Source organism: Zonotrichia albicollis, chromosome 9 (genome assembly GCF_047830755.1).
Source record: "Zonotrichia albicollis isolate bZonAlb1 chromosome 9, bZonAlb1.hap1, whole genome shotgun sequence".
NCBI lineage: Eukaryota > Metazoa > Chordata > Aves > Passeriformes > Passerellidae > Zonotrichia > Zonotrichia albicollis.
This window is the reverse complement of record NC_133827.1, coordinates 42,138,299-42,156,528: the sequence shown is the minus strand read 5'-3', so window position 1 is coordinate 42,156,528 and position 18,230 is coordinate 42,138,299. Positions and strand designations below refer to the sequence as shown.

The 18,230-nt window shown below is 43.1% G+C and overlaps 2 protein-coding genes across 6 annotated transcripts in view; one reads left to right on the top strand and one right to left on the bottom strand.

The window, feature by feature from the left end:
- RNF13 (ring finger protein 13) overlaps nt 1–14,890 on the top strand; it is a 22,760-nt gene extending 7,870 nt beyond the window's left edge. For all 4 annotated transcript variants that reach the window (XM_074547603.1, XM_074547604.1, XM_074547602.1 and 1 more), the window contains exons 4-10: nt 2,107–2,232; nt 3,324–3,411; nt 5,120–5,210; nt 5,713–5,818; nt 7,840–7,933; nt 8,288–8,368; nt 9,598–14,890. In XM_074547603.1, coding sequence (XP_074403704.1) covers nt 2,107–2,232; nt 3,324–3,411; nt 5,120–5,210; nt 5,713–5,818; nt 7,840–7,933; nt 8,288–8,368; nt 9,598–9,962 — 951 coding nt within the window. In that variant the 3' untranslated portion in view covers nt 9,963–14,890. The remainder of the gene's footprint in view (nt 1–2,106; nt 2,233–3,323; nt 3,412–5,119; nt 5,211–5,712; nt 5,819–7,839; nt 7,934–8,287; nt 8,369–9,597) is intronic.
- On the bottom strand, nt 13,315–18,230 carry PFN2 (profilin 2). Of its 2 annotated transcripts, none has more exons than XM_074547606.1 (3): nt 18,096–18,230; nt 16,948–17,140; nt 13,315–14,802 (listed from the first exon to the last, which is right to left on the bottom strand). In XM_074547606.1, the coding sequence occupies exons 1-3, from the start codon at nt 18,225–18,227 to the stop codon at nt 14,705–14,707; spliced, it is 423 nt and encodes a 140-aa protein (XP_074403707.1). In that variant the 5' UTR covers nt 18,228–18,230; the 3' UTR covers nt 13,315–14,704. The 2 variants fall into 2 exon arrangements, with proteins under 2 accessions (XP_074403707.1, XP_074403706.1); XM_074547605.1 differs by lacking the exon at nt 13,315–14,802 and adding an exon at nt 14,902–15,115.

The following is an 18,230-nucleotide window of genomic DNA, read 5'->3' as shown; positions in this document are numbered from 1 at the left end:
CAGAAGAGAGAGGAAGTTGAAAATAAAATGGGAAAGAACTGTGAGAGGTTAAATAAATGCATCTTCCTTAGACAGCAGTGATAAGGCGCATTTTGCTCTTTCTGGGTTCTGCTGAGGTAGTAGCTGTCCAGATACACTGGTGACAGTAGTAACTGGTGTAAAGGCTTTTATTCATAACTTTTATCTCTGTAATATAAGATAGAGGAGGTAGAAACTAAATTATTTAAAAATAAATTTCCTATGGTGATGTTAATGCTGTGGACTAGTGTCACAGGCCTGTTGCTTAGAAAAGTACATAAAAGCCAGGTGAATATCCAGTTCAGTTCTAGTCTTCACATTCACGGAAGTAGTTGCTGAGATTATGCATTTTGGTGTGCTGTGCTGAGTTCAGCGTCAAGGGGCAAGGTCTCTCTCTCTCTGGCTGCCTGACCTGAGGTGCTCTGCAGTGACAGGAACCGTTTGTTTCCTTTAGAGTCACGTTTGTACAAGTCAGTGTCAGTAAGTTTGTTCATTTTGGATAAAATGTATTTTCTGTTTCACTCTGGCAATTGAAACACTTGTGCATGAGAAAGGAGGTTGTGTCCGGTCATCCAGGCAATTTAGGGCTTGTGGGAAGTTCAGGCTTCCTTACCTTTTTTGCTGTGGCAGTGGCTACATGGAATCAGTCATGTGGCAGTGATTCATCTTGCTGTTCCCTTTGGACAATGTATGAGGGTTTATGACTGAGTTGTGTTTCCTTTTACAGCTTAGAATTCTTAAACAAAAATTCAGGCAGACCACCTTCCAAATTCTGGAGAAGGGGAGTTTGTATTTTATTAACCCCACGGAGACCGTGAATAGCCCGTGTGGGCAGGAAGTTGTTTTATGTTTATTCTGTCTGTAAGCCTCTAGAGCCCCCAAAACTGCCTCTGCAACGTTGTTAATGTTGCAGTGTTGAACGTAACCCCTATGCAAGGAAAAAAAAAGGAAAAAAAGCTGGTGATAAGGTGAAAGAGTGGACTGCTCTGTAATTCCATGTTGCCCTTTTAATCCCAAAGGGTAGTAAAGTACTGCAGGAATTCCTGTAACTCAGGAATTTCTGTGCAATTTCCCTCAAGCAAGCTTCATTTCCATGCCCAGTGAGTGTTATCATGGGGAGAAGGTATGTTAAAGCTGTGTAGTTGTTTACTGACTATATTGGGAATCAGAGGGTGATTAAGTGACCCAAGTAGTGAGCCAATTTAATACACCAGAAATAGATATAAGGAGCTTTGATTCTGACCTTTTTAACTCTTAGACAGCCCTGTGTCTTAATTAAGACAGATGTCATCACATGTGTAGAAATGATGGAGTTTTAGAATTGAATATTATACTAAAACTTTCTCTTTGTATTAAGATTTTAATTACTTTTTAAAAATGCTATGATATTTGTTACAATAGGATGAAATACTCTTTCAGATGTTGTGATTAAGATTTATTAGTAAGCAAGTTGTAAAAAACTATTTGTCAGATTCTACAGTAAGTGGCTGTAGACTGCTGACAGAAGGCTACCATCTCAGCCGCCTAAAAACTCAAAGATTGCTTCAAAGTTGATGTTGCCAGAGTTTCCTACTTCTTGAAGCTTTCAGCTATAGCTTATTGAGTGATCTTTGCTTACCATAGCAAACCAACTGTTTCGTATGCTAGGTCAGTCATATAGATGGAACTTTGCTTGTGTTCTGTTGTTAATTGGCGAGTGCTGAGTTTGTGTTGGTGTTTCTTAGGCCATTGTATTTGTGGTTTCCTGTATTAGTCTCATATGTCCTCGAACAATAGTTACACTATATTAATGTAATATATGCTGTCTTTTTTTTTTCTTGAATTACACTGCAGAGTCTCAGTATGATGGGATTAGAAAAACTGTATTTTCTTCTAAACTTTCTAATTAGTTACAGATATAAAAATTCTGATAAATGAAAATATGTAGTCAGGGAAGTAGCAGAAATCTTACTATGGTATAGGACTGAGCTGATAATAACAATTTTTTTAGCTATTGTATGAAAATGTGACATTTTCTTTCCATATACTTGACTACTGACCCTTTTGTTAAAAAGAAATGAAACTTCTTTTTCTGCTCCTGTTTTCTAGGGATTTCTAATAAATTCCAAACCAGAGAATGCATGTGAACCTATAGCCCCACCTCCACTGAGAGACAACTCCTCTGGTGCTTTTATTGTGTTAATCCGAAGGCTGGAGTGCAACTTTGATGTCAAGGTAAGATGTGATTTTCCCCCCACCCTCTGTTTCAAAGAGTTTATTGGTGCTTCAGAAAAAATTCTATAGCTAACAGTGGAATAGATATGGATATGAAGGGAAGGGAGAATTTTATTGTCTCCAGACAGATAAACCAGAGCTCACCAAGTCCAACCAATGGCTTACCTGTGACTAAACACCATTATGTGAACTACACCAGAGCACTGAGTGCCATGACCAGGCTTTTGTTAAACACCTCCAGGGATGGAGACTCTACCATCTCCAATGTTTTATCACCCTTTCTGTGAAGAAAGTCTTCCTGATGTCCAACCTGAATTTCCCTGGCACAGCTTTAGATTATGTCCCCTTGTCTTACTGATGGTTGCGTGGGACAAGAGCCCTATTCCCACCTGGCTGAACCTTCCTGTTGGAGCTGTGGAGAGTGAGAAGGTCACCCATGAGCCTCCTTTTCTCCAGGCTGAGCCCCCAAGCTCCTTCAGCCACTCCTTGTGCTTTAGACCCTGCCCCAGCTCTATTCCCTTCTCTGAACATCTAAATGTCATTTACATGGACCCTGGGTTTTCCTTGTATTGGTGAAAAGGTGAGTCTATATTAGAAATGTAATTGGTACACAGGATGTTAATAATTTTGTACCTATAGTTATAATTTTGCACTTTTCCATGAGAGAGCTTCTTATACCTGGGTTTTCAGGTGAGATATTCCACATCTCTAAAGCACAGAAAAGATAGTACTCATCTGACTTGATGAACTCTCAAGTGGTGATATCTAGATTACCAAAGTGAGTTAGTGCCTTTATTTTCAATTATGATTAAATATTTTTAACTATTTGTAGAAAGTTTTTAATTCTGTTTTTGATATATATATATGTAGTCTGTGTGAAGACAATATTAAAATGGCTTTCTGAAGAAATTTTTACCCGAGTATAACAATTTTTATATGATTTTGCTTTGAAAGGTGACACATGGTTTATAGGTGCAAATTATGTCCATGTTAGTCACTTTGTGGGAGTGCATCTTATCTCAGAAAGCACAGACAGGCTACTGTGTTTGGAAGCAATAGTCTTTCCAGTAAGCATTTTGTGTGGCTTACAGGTGTTAAATGCCCAGAGAGCCGGATACAAGGCAGCCATAGTTCACAATGTTGATTCTGATGACCTCATAAGCATGGGATCCAACGACAGTAAGTACAGGTATCACTTCTTCTCTCCTGTTTGAATATCATCTCACCCACTGGAAACAGCAGCACCACCAAAAAAACAACAAGAACATCAACAACAAAACCACCACCACAAACGAACAAAAACCAAAACCAAACTAAACAAAAAACCCAGATAAATCCTCTTGCTTTTAAGATATAATAACAGGAAATTTTGTGTAAGAACAAATACATTGACTTGTGCCTTCTCTGAACGTTTCTTTTGGTTTTTCTTCAAATTTCAGTTCAAGTGTTCTGGGCTAGATTTATATTACTTATGTGGAAAATAGCTGATGTATTCTTAGTTAAGTGGAAAAGTAGAAAATGTGCATTTGGAAGGAAAGCAAACTTTATAATATGACATTTTAGTATTTAGAATCATAGAACCATTTAGGTTGGAAAGGACTTTAGATCATGAAGTTCACCTGTGATAGTCATTCCAGTTTGTTGATGCACTGTTGGATGCATCTTCCTGTTCCTCTGGACAAATGGATTCTAGCATATCACCTGCACTAATTTTCAGTTGGAAAGAGAGTATTTAGAGACCAGTGCACCATTTACCATTCTTGTGTTACTGTTCCAGTTTTAACCTTCATGAAGTGGATATGTTTAGAACATCTTGAAATCTAGTCAGAGTGCTAGTTTTGTTCTGTGGTATGTGCTTTGTGTTTCTAGTGCTGTTACTGCTTTCCTTGTGGCATTTATTTTGTTCAGTTTTCAACCTGTTCAATATGGAACAAGAAAATAAATAAGAGCAGAATAAATTCTTTTTCAGTGGAAATGCCATTGAGTAAACTAGGAGTGAACTTTGACAAACTACGTGGGAGCTGAGTAGTCTGGGCAGTTATGTGAAAGTGGGTTAAATGAATTCTCAACCCATGTGAATCTTATTTTCAGGTTTCACTGAGTAACCAAAATGTAGAACAAGTTCCCAACACACACAGACCTCATAGAGTGAGCTGACGTTCAGCCACGTGTGCTTTTGCCTTGGGGAACCTGACTGCTTTGAGATGGACTAAACTCAGGTTACTTTGAGCTTTAAATGTGAAGTATTAGGGGGCAAATCGATACAATGTGAAGCTGAGGAGAAGGTTTGCTAGAATATGTGACTTATCTTTTGATAACTTTTCCTTTATTTCTGCCTTCAGTGGTAGACAGAGAAGACAACAATTCATCCAGTTTCTTGAGACTGAAATATGTTTTGATTTTCTTCTTTCTTCTTTCTGACCTTATCTAGCCACAGTTGTTTCCAGTATGTTTATTTATGTTTGGGGTGAAAAGGAGGGAAGACAGATTAATTAAAACTTATAGAACCAGTTCACAAAATCATGTAAGTTGCCCGAAATTCTGGAAATCAATGGAGCTATGTGACTTGCTTGAATCTCTGAGTGAAGAATGGTATTCTAGTTAAAATTATGATCCTGTTTTGTCAACATATTTTGGTTTTAGGCTGCCTTTATCCCATTAGGAATTTAAATTTTTCTACCTGCAATAAATTCCCTAGAAATTGTGTAGGAAAAATAATAGTACTTATATGAAGTAAAGCTGTAACATGCATGTGCGTTGGGCTGGATGTCACTGTGCTAGAATATCTTCCTGTTGTGATAGTCTCATAATGTTCAGGTTTTGTATCTTGAGTACCCATAGATTGTCCACATAATAATACTTTTACTTTCCTACTTTTTTTATACAGTTGAGATTTTAAAGAAGATTGACATTCCTTCTGTCTTTATTGGTGAGACATCAGCTAATTCTCTTAAAGAGGAGTTTACTTATGAAAAAGGGTAGGTTAACTCACATGCAGCTGTGTACTCCTTGCATTAAATTGTTGTCTCTTTGGAATATTTATGGCTTTAAAGTAGGATGCTGTGATGACAGAGGTTATAGGTGTTTCAGGTGAAGTCTTATGGCTGAGAGCAACCTGTAATGCTTTAGTGAATATTAATTTCACTGTATGTTTTGATAGTCATGTTACTTTCTTTTCATTCTGCTGCCAAAGCAGCTATGAGGTGGTTTTCCTGGTTTCTCTAGATTTGATTGAGGTCAGTAAATAGTTTTAACTCAAAAAATGTTCTAAGACACAGTGTTTTATACTTTTATTTAATTATCTTTACATTGTGTGGGTATGGACTGAATTTTCTGTCTTGCTGTGCACAGGTAGGGTTCCTGTAGGGTTCCTGTGTCTTGTGTGACAATCTTTTTAAAAAATTTTTTATTGTATTTGCTCGTCAGCTTGTTCATTAAGTTCTCATTAATTTAGAAGGTGTTATCTCTTCCTCTCCACAGTGGCCATGTTGTGTTAATCCCAGAGTTCAGTCTTCCTTTGGAGTACTACTTAATCCCTTTCCTAATAATAGTAGGGATCTGTCTTATTCTCATCGTCATATTTATGGTAAGTTTCTTCTTTTAATAATACTTTTTTCTTTCAAATCATCAGGGAGCTGTCGCACACTGAAGTGAAAGGAAGAGTCAAACTGTGTGTACTGCATATATCTGTACCATGCTTACATGTAATCCTTTAGTTTATCAATAAAACAAACAGGTGCAGGATTTTATCAAAGGGATATCAGGAGCCTTTTGGATGTTCTCCTTAGCGTGTAGCTGCTAGTAGGAATTGTCCTCACTGCACTCTTAACTCCACAAGTGCTTGTTTTTTGGCCCCATTCAGAGTGACCTTGTGCTCTTGTACACTGAGAGCATATCCTGCCTTACCAAACTTAATACTCATGAGTCCCACTGCTCCTGGGTGCAGGGCTCACTGTTTTGTACTGCACTCAGGTGCAGCTATGAGTGTGTGAGCACTGGGCCTCACAGCACAGAGCACTGATCTCAGCACCTGCATTGCTGTAGGGGTTCTCAGCTGGGACATCTCTCCTTGAAATGGGAAGGTAGCATAGTTACATATTTTGGGATACTCAGCATCCCATTTTTTTTGTAATCTGTGCCAAAATTATTATTTTACCTTCTAATAAAAAGCAAGTAATGCATCAACTGTTGTATAAACACTTAAAATATTTTTCTGCATTAGTACTTTTTGCACTGGAAGTTACATATTTCATTGGCAATCCCCAGCATGTTTGGCACAATTGCAATTGCAGCAGCTCTGAAAACAAAGCAGAATGATCACCTAAAGATGAATTTCTTTTTAGCAAAGTTTTTGCTACTGTCTTTTACAGTGTCCTTCTGTACAAAACCACCCCAGGAAAGCTAATTGTGTACACAGGACGGTGGGTGAACTGTGGGAAAGGTCAGGCTGAGGCAGTTGCAGCAAAGGGCTGACACCTGGCTGGTGGCTGGGCTGCAGTGCTGCTCATCAGGGCTCAGTGTTATGGCCAGGTCTCTGCTGTGGTGTTGTCAGCAACCAATACCGAGGAGTTGAATACACACTGAGTAAATCAGTATGTATTCAGCCAAGGATAATAAACTAGGAGATACTGATTCCCTTGCATATAGAGAGGTCTTCACAGAGACAGCTCAACAGACTAGAGCACTGGACAATTAATTGGTGCAGTGTAATTGATTTCAGGGAGGTTCCAGGTTGGATTTCCTCATTCTTTCCTGATTCTGTCCCTGCTTCTTTAAGACAATCTTGTTTTTAATTAGGAGATTTACATGAGACTCTGATTGTCACTAAGGAACTGCATTACAGCAGAAAAACTGCAGTTTGTGCATACAGTTTATTGTTTAGTTGTGGTGAAAGAGCCTGAATGAACAGTTTAGATTCAAATATCCTTTGTTCATTTCTTTGCTTGTCATCATATTTGAAAAACTGTCATATCACAGGTGCTAAATTTAGAAATTGAACAGAAATAGCATCTGGGACTATGAAGAAAATGGAAACAAAATTTTTATTACAGTTATTTGGAGAGCTTTGTATTACTAGTTATTTAGTTGTTTTTTTTTAACTGAGTGATCTTAGTATGGCATAGTATAACATGTAACAATAACTCAAAGTAAACCCTTTACTCCTCAACCTACTCTTTTAGCTAATATTGAAACAGTTCTGATGAATGTGGGAATAATTCTCTAAAAGACCTGTAATAATCTAAATCTGTAAGGAAAACTGTTCAAACTTACTGAATTGTGTTTTGCTCTGCAGTATACTTCCTGCTTTTTACAGGCCTCAGTAGAGGATTGCAGCAATGGTCATTATTTTATGTAGGATACATACCTTTTTGTTTCTCTTTCCTCTCAAAAAAACCCTAGTGTACTCTCAGTTCCAAGTGCCATGTTCATGGAGAACAGCCTTTGGGCTTGTTTGGCTTCATCCTTGTGTTCAGCCAAGGAAAGAAGTTATTCTGTGTTAGCTAGGGTTCCTTTTCGACCAAAATACTGCAAAGCTTCATAAATCAAAACTTCTGTTGTTCTTTTATTGGTGTAACTTACTGGTCATGTTATCTTGTCTGTTTCCAGATAACAAAATTTGTTCAGGACAGACACAGAGCAAGAAGGAATCGGCTTAGGAAGGATCAGCTTAAGAAACTTCCTGTACATAAGTTTAAGAAAGGCAAGTGGATCATTCTTTGTCTAACTCACTGGATCATATTGTTTTTAACTCCAGAAACCTTGTAAATCAAAGGGGTATTAAGTTTCAGAGATAATTTTGAGTACACTTGAAATAGGTAGAAGAATTTTGAGTGAAAGCATACAAAACGTTTATCTTGGCCCTGTTCTCACTGAAATAGAGGAGTTCTAACACTTCCTTAATGGGAGCAGAGAAGGCTGTGGCTGAGCATTAAAACATTGCTTAAAAAAAAAATCAGTGCAGAAATTGCATGCAAGTTCCCAAGCCCATGTGCATGTCAGGAGGGTCTGCTGCAAGGCCTTTAAAGTCAAACTAATTCTCAATTGCATGGTGTAGGAGATGAATATGATGTGTGTGCCATTTGTCTGGATGAATATGAGGATGGAGACAAGCTCAGGATCCTTCCGTGCTCTCATGGTAAGCAACTGTGTTTTAAGTTTGAATTTAGATTAAAAAGAGCTTTCCAAAACACTGTCCAAAACCTACAGTGCATATGTTTAGTAAGTGATTTATAAATCCCATTTTGCTTATATGCAAGCTAAAAAGCTAGCATTCCCACTTTGCATTTTCCTTGGATATACACATAAAAGAAAATTGGTACTAGATGCTGTCCCCTAAATATCAATATTTATTGTGATACTTTTACATTTAAATAAATAGGCCTTCACTTTGCCCAAGAAAAATAAACCACAAAACCTAACTACGCTCTTGGTGACTTAGAGGTGCAGCTGAAGGGATGGGTCTGTCCTGGAGTCTGCAGCCATGCCTCCACTGCCTGACTGCACTTGGAAGTCAGTTAGTGAAATATTTTCCCTGTCACAGTCTTTCTCCAGTCCAGCCCACTGCAGATGTGTTACAGCTTTCTATACACAGCCAGCACAGCAGGTGACAGGCTGAGCTTTTACAACCTCAGTCATAAAACCAATTTCAGACTAGGCTGACAAACAAGGATTTCTCAGAAGAGAAAGAACAAGTCCATGGTGTCTCTCCACGTGGGGGACTGCAGAGGTAACCTAACTTGAACACCACCAACCCCCAGCACCAGTTGTGTGTATAACATGTTTCCAGTGTGCTTGACCAGCTACTAAACATGGTGTTGCTGGCCCATGTAAATACAAGCTCTTTGCCAAGTAAAAGTCTATCTTACCAAGAAGAGCTGAATTTTTAATACCATAAGTAAGACAAATACTTGTTTTTAAACACAGCCAGTCTAGTTGCAGTGCCAGTTACAGACCTAATTTAAGATCCACAAAATCACGCAGTAATGTCTTGTAATAATGAAGTGTGTTGATACATGTTGATGTGGAGGTGAGAGGATGATGTGGGGATGATGATGATGGGCATGCCTGCTGCTGAGTGGATGGAATTGCTCAAAAATCTTTAGATTTGTCATCAGATGTGGCCTGTTGTACTACTGCTGTCATTCACTCAGTAAAAAACAGGTATCCATTGCATATACCCAAGTGACTCAGATCCTAAGCCATCAGGTGTTCTGAACAGGCTGCATGCCAACAAATTTGGCACTAGAGTTCTGTGTGTGAGTTACGTTCTAAAATTCTCCAGTGTCGCTCAGCAGAAATGGTTTAGCAGATTTCCCTGTCCTTTTCACTATTATAACGATATCCTTGTATTTTATTTTCTAACAGCGTATCACTGCAAGTGTGTGGACCCGTGGCTGACAAAAACAAAAAAAACCTGTCCTGTGTGTAAGCAGAAAGTGGTCCCTTCCCAGGGGGACTCTGACTCGGAGACAGACAGCAGCCAGGAGGAGAATGAAGTGTCTGAGAACACTCCTCTGCTCAGGCCTCTGGCCTCGGTCAGCACACAGTCCTTCGGGGCTCTGTCAGAGTCCCATTCCCATCAGAACATGACCGAGTCCTCGGAGTATGAGGAGGATGACAATGACAATGTTGATAGCAGTGATGCGGAAAATGGGATGAATGAAGAAAGTGTAGTGGTTCAGCTGCAGCCCAGTGAGGACAGGGAGTACAGAGTGGCAAACACTGTCTGAGACTACTAATGACCCATAGGTGTATGAACAAAAGGGTTCTTGAGGCTATTTACAAACCTTTGCATAGGGAATCTCTTTTAATCTGTAATCCATTTGGTTTCTTTGATAGGAGCAGCAGTTCATGTAGTAGTACTCTGGTTAAATCATTACAGGTAGATTATTTTTGATTCAGGTATTCAGTCACACATTCTGTCTTCTCAAAACCAACAGTTAAACTGGACTTCACAATGCTAATGAATAATGTTAATGGTTTATATCAATTGAAATATCGCAGAGACTGTCTCCTGTTGAAATGGGATTTCTCTGGAAGTACTTTTATTTCCATTTTGTAGCTACAACTGGGTCATCCTGAGAGCAATATTTATTATATGTAGATATGTGTTACCCCTTAGGCCCAACAAAAACTGTATTTGCATGTTTGTATAGTTTTCCTAAAAATTGTCACCACTGCTGAAAGGAAAAAGTAGAACAGACCAATATTCTATGTGCTGGTATGTTAAAGCAGAAGAAATTCCACTTTTATCTCAACACAGTGATTCCAAATGATCCTTTGGAGTTTGCCATGGTAGCTGAGTTTAAGCAGTTCTATTGGGCAATTCCCAGGATGAGGAAACTTAGAGTATATGTTTAGTTTTGAGCAATTCACAAGGTCAGGTCCACCATAAGCACATTATTATCCCTCCTTGCTGCTACTACCTTGTGTGGTTTCCAGTGAGGAGGTGGGAGCTGGCAGATAACCAAGACAGAGGTTTTGTTCCACACAGAAAAAAAAAGTTTAGGGTAAGTAATATATTGATCCTTGGCTCATATACCTCTTACTAAGAGCATTTTATGCTGCATTAGTCTGCTAAACTGTATATAAAAAAATGTTCTTTTCAAATACCTGATTTGAAGACAAGTGCTTACACCAGTCTCACAGAACTCAGTACTTACCAGTGTATCACAAAAAAAGGTAGATTCTATATAATACCTCTGTAACTATGTAGAAAGTAAAACCATGCATATACTCAAATGGAGATTTTTTTATATGGCCTTGACTAAGGAAAGCTTGAAAGAATGTTAATAAACATGTTTTCCACTTTAAATATCAAAAGGACTTTATTGAACTTTTGCATCACTTGAGGCCTTGAGTACTCACCTCCATTACTGAGGCTGAAGTGCTTTTGGAGATGTGTAACGTGGAACTATTGGGAGCCCAAGCAGATGTTTCCTACATCGTACTGTGAATCACAGTACAAGGGGTTGCACTGACCAGTGCTATGTGCAGGGGTCTTCGTTATGCAGAAAACCTTCATTTTTGTTCACTTGTAGCTTGAGGAGGAGTTTGGACTGGCCAGAGTCTGTAGTTTGCCTGGGGGAGTGTGAAGGAGGAGCAGGGTGCTCTGAACAATTCCCACCCAGCTGGCAGCACCTGCAGCACCACAGCCCAGTGCCAGAACCCTGGACAAGCGATGGCAGGTGAGGCTCCCAGATGGGGTTTCTGACCTTACTCTATGCAGCCACATATTCTGCAGGGCAGATCTGTTTTCTGGGCCTGGCTGAGAGCAGGGAAAGTTTATTTTGCACGATAAGGCACAGCAGAAGGATAATAACAAAAGGATGATTCATCTCCAAACCACTGCTGCCAGCAGCCATGGGGTAATGACAGCCAGTGTAGTGGTATATTTTCACAAGGCAAAATACCCCTTCACCGTGCATATGTCTAGGTGAGTCCAAATGGGAAAATGGTTTCTGAAAATGCAATTACTACCCTGAAATATTTTTCTTAAAACAGGTCCCTGCTGTTGCTGTGAGTGCATATGATTATTCATTATTGTATTCCAGGAACGGTCCCCAAAATCTGAAGAGTTCCAGAACCACAAACTGACCTAAACTTTTTACTATGCTCTTATGTAATTCTAGTGCCTGCAGTCAGTTGCAGACAGTTATGCTAGGAAAATTCACCAACAAATGCATTTGAAAAAGTAATTTGAACAACACCTAATTCTTAACCAAACAGAAGGAAACAGGTGACAAAGACCTCAAGAGAGGGAAGTTGGTCAGAAAGGAACAATGTCACACTGAGGAATGTGATGACAAGTACCTGGTGTGTGCTGCCAGCAGCTGCTCTGCCTCTGGGGTGCTGCTATACTCAATTCCATCCACTCTGGCCTTACCATAGAATCAGCTCTGGGAATACAATATCCTCATTCCTCTTAACTAGGGAGAAACAAGGTTCTGCCATCAAAAGGTGAGTACAACTTTGTGTTCAGACGCTGGGCACGGCTTCACATGTGTTTTAAGAGGGAAGCAGATTTGCATCCTCTGTACCAGTTACTACTGAAAGGGATTTGCTCTGTGCTCTGAGTGCGTTGGTCTGCTCTAACTTTGGCCCTGGGAGATCCAGTTCAGACACAAGAGCCACTTGGCAGTGGGAGAATATGAACACTATATATAGGAAGGTTTTAGTCAGACCCAGGTCTAGTGCCAAACACAGGAGCAGGTGCAGCTGACACCAGTTATGAAGGTGTGGGGGAAGGAGGGGAGAACAAAGGTCCTGTCCAGAAGCACCTGACTAGTTTGAGGGCCCAGGAAGGCAAATTCACCTCCCATGATTGGGGTTCAGTGGTCCTCCCATCCCACAAGCTCCAGGGTTCACCATCACATCCCCTTGGGTCTGTATTTTTAGGAGTTCTCAGCAGAAGTAACTAATACAGGTGCAATCCTTTAAGGTGAGGGAGACCTTACATCTGCCCTTGTCTGGGTGAGGGGAGCACATTCCCACCCTGGCCGTACTGGCCTGGGCAGGCCACCACGCTCCAGTGCCAGGTCCAACGTCACACTGCCTTCAGCTTGTTTAGGAATGGTGTATTGGGCATTCAGAGGGCAGGGGAGCCCCACACCAGAGAGCTGGATAAACGTGGAATGAAGAGATGAGAAATCATCTCCTAATTTAAGATCTGCCCCAAAGACTGCCTGGCTTTTGACAAAAGTCATAATAATACACGACTTATATCATACTACTGTTGTCCTGCCAAACTTAAAACTGCACTTAGACTTCCTGCTAGCGGAGCCAGCCATGAACTGAAGGGCCTCAGAGGATTTCCTGGGTGTGAGGCAGAAAAATTACCAACAGTCTGATTTTGGTTGGAATAAATTTATTTCATCTGTCTGTAAACAAGGTGTTTTTAATAGTTATGGCATTTTTTGAAATGCATATTAAATCAGATGAGTTAGACTGTATCCCAGATGTAACAAAGTGCAGGGAAAGAAATGGACAAATCAGCAACAAGAATTTGTTTAAATCTGTACATTATCCACAAGGCCCAACAATAGAAGCAAATACTAGAATGTCCCTAAGGTAGTGCCAGTCAAAAGAAACCCTCAGAGTCAGTTAAAATCCATCTCACAATAGCAACAGTTCATTTTTTTTTTTTTAACAATAGTATGGCACAGAATACATATTAAAAAATTCATCACAAGACAGCCAAGTCAGTTATTCCAACCACTACCATCTCCCATTTATTCTTTAGTATACAGAGTTCTGCAGTTCTTGCAATGGACATACAGGTCAGAACAGTGCCTGAACTGAGTTTGGTTACAGACATTTTCAGATGACTCGTGCACAAGGCAGCTCACTCCATCATTTCTGCAGCAAGGGTGTGACAGGCCAGATGAAGATTTTTAAATTTGAAATGGTATTTTGACAGTTTAGCTTACAAACTACCGACCTTCATCCAAACAGTGGCTTCAGAGCAGCCAAACTCTGCACCACTAAGTGATCTGGCAGAAAGACTGAAGCCAGTCATAGCTCCCAGGGTAGCTGAAGGTGGCAGTTTTCCACAATGACATTGCAGTTTCATATTAAAAAACAAAAACACCACCCCCCACCCCCCGACCCCCAAGCTGCAAATTAAATTGGTCCTATGAGAAACTGAAACCAGACACACTCCAGCTGGTTATACCAGGCTAGCTAATGGCCACAGTGGCAGCCTTGCACAAGTCAACTACAGAACAGGAGCTGGCAAAAAAAAAAAAAAAAAAAGTGCCTGAGCTATTGTAATGATGGAATGTCTGGGGAGTCCTTAGGATGGTGGTTTAAGGTCATGGGAGGAAGTACATCTGTACCCTTTCATAGTTTTGTGATTGCACTTGTTAAGCAGTACAACCTTCAGACAACATCAAGAAAAAGTAAGAGACTTAAGCCTACAGTGAAGTGCAATGACAAAACTAATGTGACATTAATAGCTTTTGAGTGGCAAATTGGTTAAACAAACCAGGCACTATAAAAATGGGTGTAAGCAAACACATCGGTTTAAAAAACAGAAACAAAGAGAGGGACAGAAATGAAGATATGCACACACTTTTTTCCTCCCAACCGTGCTCTGTGAAAGGAAGACTAGTGAGCTGTGACTTGCTCAAAGTGCTGAAGAGGCATTGATCAAATTAGATTGTACAATCGGCACCTTGTTTAGTATCTCAGTTGGTTTAGCTGTCAATATCATACTAATTGCTAAGACGAAGCAGAGCCTACACTTGGCATGTTCCCCTCCCAAGTTTCAAGGTATCATGCATATCATCATCATGGTGGTGCCAGATGGGCTCGGTTACCTACAGTGGTTACAGAGATGAACAAGGGGGAACTGGAGTTATGACAGTAGGAAATGGGTAAATAAAAAAACACCAACTACCATCTACGGTCTGGTAGCACTGAGCACAAGCGGGTGGTGCTGCAGACAGCTGCTAGGATGGGGAGAGGCTGCTCAGACATCAGACCTCCTCAGGTATAAAGCCAGTTCATATGCTTTCTTGTTGAGTGTCCCACCATGGACACCTTCCTTTCCCATGACTATAACCAATGCTGGAGTACACAAGGAAACAAAACAGAAATGAAAAGAATTAAAGGGAAAAAAAAATAACACCTTTCCCCACCAACAAAGGGATACAAAGGAGACACAGGTTCATACCCCATCACCCTGCATTGCTAGTAAAGTTTCCAGAATGTAAGGTTTAAAGCTCACCGCCAGGAAAATTTAATAGCAATCTTCCCCTAATACTTAACAGTCTGCCTAACAACTAGAACCCAGAGTCTCTCAAGTATTTTGCCATTGAGTATGCCTTCTTATTCAATCCGCCTCCATGGACCCCTTCTTTGCCCATTACAAAGACCAAGACTGAAAGAGAAAAGAAAAACAAGTTTTAAAAAGAGTGTGTTAGACATGGAAATAATGCAACTTTTATTCAGTGCAATAAACACCCTCAAATTCAAGATTTAGTATTTGAGTATTCAGCTAATTTAACAGTTTTGTTAAAACACAGATGTAGAAAAGGCTGGGAGAAAGTACAAGCTACCCTCAGGGATATTATCTAACTGTGGAAGCTTTAAGCCCGAGAAAAATGCCACCAGCTATCAAAACAGGATTACAATGCCTCTCACCATCACTCAGCACCCAGCAAGGAAATCCTGGCAGCAGTTTAAACACCTGCAGGAGCAGGGGTACAGTGCATGTGCAAGCGTGACTGGAGAGTGGCAAAAGAAAATTCCCATTATCTGGAACCAGAGTAACTGCCCTGATGCTGGTAAAAAATCCCAAAGAGTGAGTTGGGCTGAGACTTTCCATGCAATAACACAGCTATAAACCACACTTTTTACAGAAGACAAAACACAGGGACAATTGTCATACTGAGGCTCTCCCCACTCCCCCAATTCCAGCAAGGTGTTCCAGATTATCTGCTAAAAGGAACACTGGAGGCTCACCAGCAAGAGCCACTGTGAGCTGCCATGAGATATCCCCAGCAGGGAGGGGGCACACGAACACTGGGCTGCCACAGGCCAGGGACTGTTCACAAGCCGGGAATGCTGCAGCCAGGCTACCTACACACGATCGTGCACTGGGGCCTCAGGCTGCGCCATGGAAGGTTTGGGTTGGACATCAGGAAAACTTCTTCACCAAAAGGGTTGCCCAGCCCTGGCACAGCTGCCCTGAGCAGTGGTTGAGTCCCCACCCCGGAGGGATTTAAAAGCCATGTGGTTGTGGCACTTGAGGACATGGGTTAGTGGTGGCCTTGGCAGCACTGCGAGAAGGGGTGGACTCCATGATCTTGGAGGGTTTTTTCCAACCTTAATGACTCTATGATTCTATCTCCATAGCAATTTATTCATAAAAGCTTAAGACAGTTCTCAACTGTCATTTCACAAGTTAGAACTCCGCTTGCTTCACTTCAGTGCTGCCAACCCTCTTCCTGCATGCCTGTCCTGGGCTTTAGCCTACAGACATCTGCTCTGCCTTTGGTTTTACACCTATTAGCAAAAGTCTTGTCACTCATGAACCTGTTCCACAGCCAGCCCCAAAATGCTAGCCCAAGTGTTCCCAACATAAGGCACACCACTACTGGACATTATTTCATATCCCAGATGAGGGCCTGCCCCATAACACATTTTACTGGAAGTTCAATGAAGAGCACAAAGGAGCAGGTGTCTGAGAATGAAGCACATTTCTCAGTGGTACCAAACTGGACAGGCGTTTTCTGCCTGGATGGACTTTAGCAGGCTCCATAGGAAGTGCAAGAAAAGTTAATGTAGAACTTTTTAGTAGGAGCAGCTCATACATGAGATTCACATCTTTGCAGAATAAACTTTCCATCAAGCAATTTACAATGAGAAAGCTTACAGTCACTGCCTGTTATTAACAGACCCCTCCTGAGCTTCTGGTATGAAGTGATGGAATACCAGCTAAGCCTGCTTGGAACTGCAGCCTGCTTTTTCCTGCTTGTCACAGACCTGTGAACTACTGCACAGCCTGGTGCTGGGCTGGGATGCAGGTGGGAACAGGGATGAGTGTAATTGTCAGGCAGAACTCAGCTAGAGCACTGCCATCCACTCCCTTGCATCATTTCCCAAAATTAGCCATTAAATACAGGAGTTTGGTTCTCCTAATAGCTGGAGTCTATACTTAGGGTCACATTCCTAATTTAGCTATCTGAAGGTAGAGAAAAGGGTGCTTACCTCGTCCAGCTCTGCCTACAGCAACATTATATGTCGGCTCACCACCTTGACTCTTTGTCCTGATGTCCATTGTGCAGTCACCATCAACATACAGGCTATCTCTGATCACAGAGCACTTCTTTGCACCAAGGGTCAGACCATTGGTGAAGAAACCCTCTCGGTCTTTTCCTACAACCATATCTATTTCTCCTGGCTGTCAAAGGAAAGAGCTCAGAGTTAGCACGGAAGGATATATTGCTGTAATTTCTATTTAGAACCGGTCCCGTCTCGTGTGGAGAGGCCGAGGCCGTGATTTCCCCTCGCTACCCGCAGGAAGTGCTCCAGAACACAGGGCTTTGTTAGGCGCAGTCTGCGCTGCTCCGCGGTGGCTGCGCGCGGGGGAGCCTCAGCCTCGGCGATTCCGGGCCCGAGCCCGTTAAACGGCGCAGGGCGCCTGCCGGAGCCTGACCCCGGGCTGGCGCGGACTCTGCCCGCACCTGTCCCGGGAGATCAGCCCGGGGCCTGCCCGCGCCCGCGGCATCAGCCCGGCTGCGGCCCGCCCGCGGGGCCCGGGCCGCTCCCGCCGCCGCGGCCCCTCCGCCTGCCCTCGGGAAGGTCCCCGGGCCCGGAGCCTGGGGGTGCGGCGCGGGCCCGGCCGCACCGCGGCGGCCGCAAAGTGCAGCGTCACGGCGGGCCCGGCCCCCCGACCGCGGCCCAGGCGGCCCCGCTCCGCCTCGGCCGGGACCGGGCCCGCCGCGCCCGGGGCGGGGCCGCGTGGGGCCGGGGGAGCCGCGCCGGCCGCCGCGCACGGCCCTTCTCTCGGGGCGGCGGGGCCGCGGAGCCGGGCGGGCCGGGGGCGCGGGCGGGCAGGGCGGGGGAGCATCAATGGCAGAGCGCCATCTTGGCGGAGAAAACATGGAGCCGGCGGCGCGGCGGCGTCCGAGCCGCCTTCCTCCGCCGCCCGCCCCGCACCGGGCCCGCCGCCCGCACCCCCCGCCCCGGGCCGGCCGCCGCCCCCGCCCGCGGGACCGGCCCCGCGCCGCTCCCGACGCGCACAAAAAGGCGGCGCGGGCGGCCGGGCCCGCGCCCCCCGCCCGCAAGGTGCCCCCGTCCCCCGGCCGCGGCCCGTGGGCCCCGCTCCCGGCCCCGCTCCCGCCGGCCCCGCTCACCGTGATGCTCTGGAAGATGCCGCCGGCCGTGGCTGCCCAGACGTACTTGGCGTCGCAGTAGCCCACAATGGCGGCCTCCTGGCAGCAGCCATCGCACATCAGGTTGTCCACGTAGCTCTGCCAGCCGGCCATGAT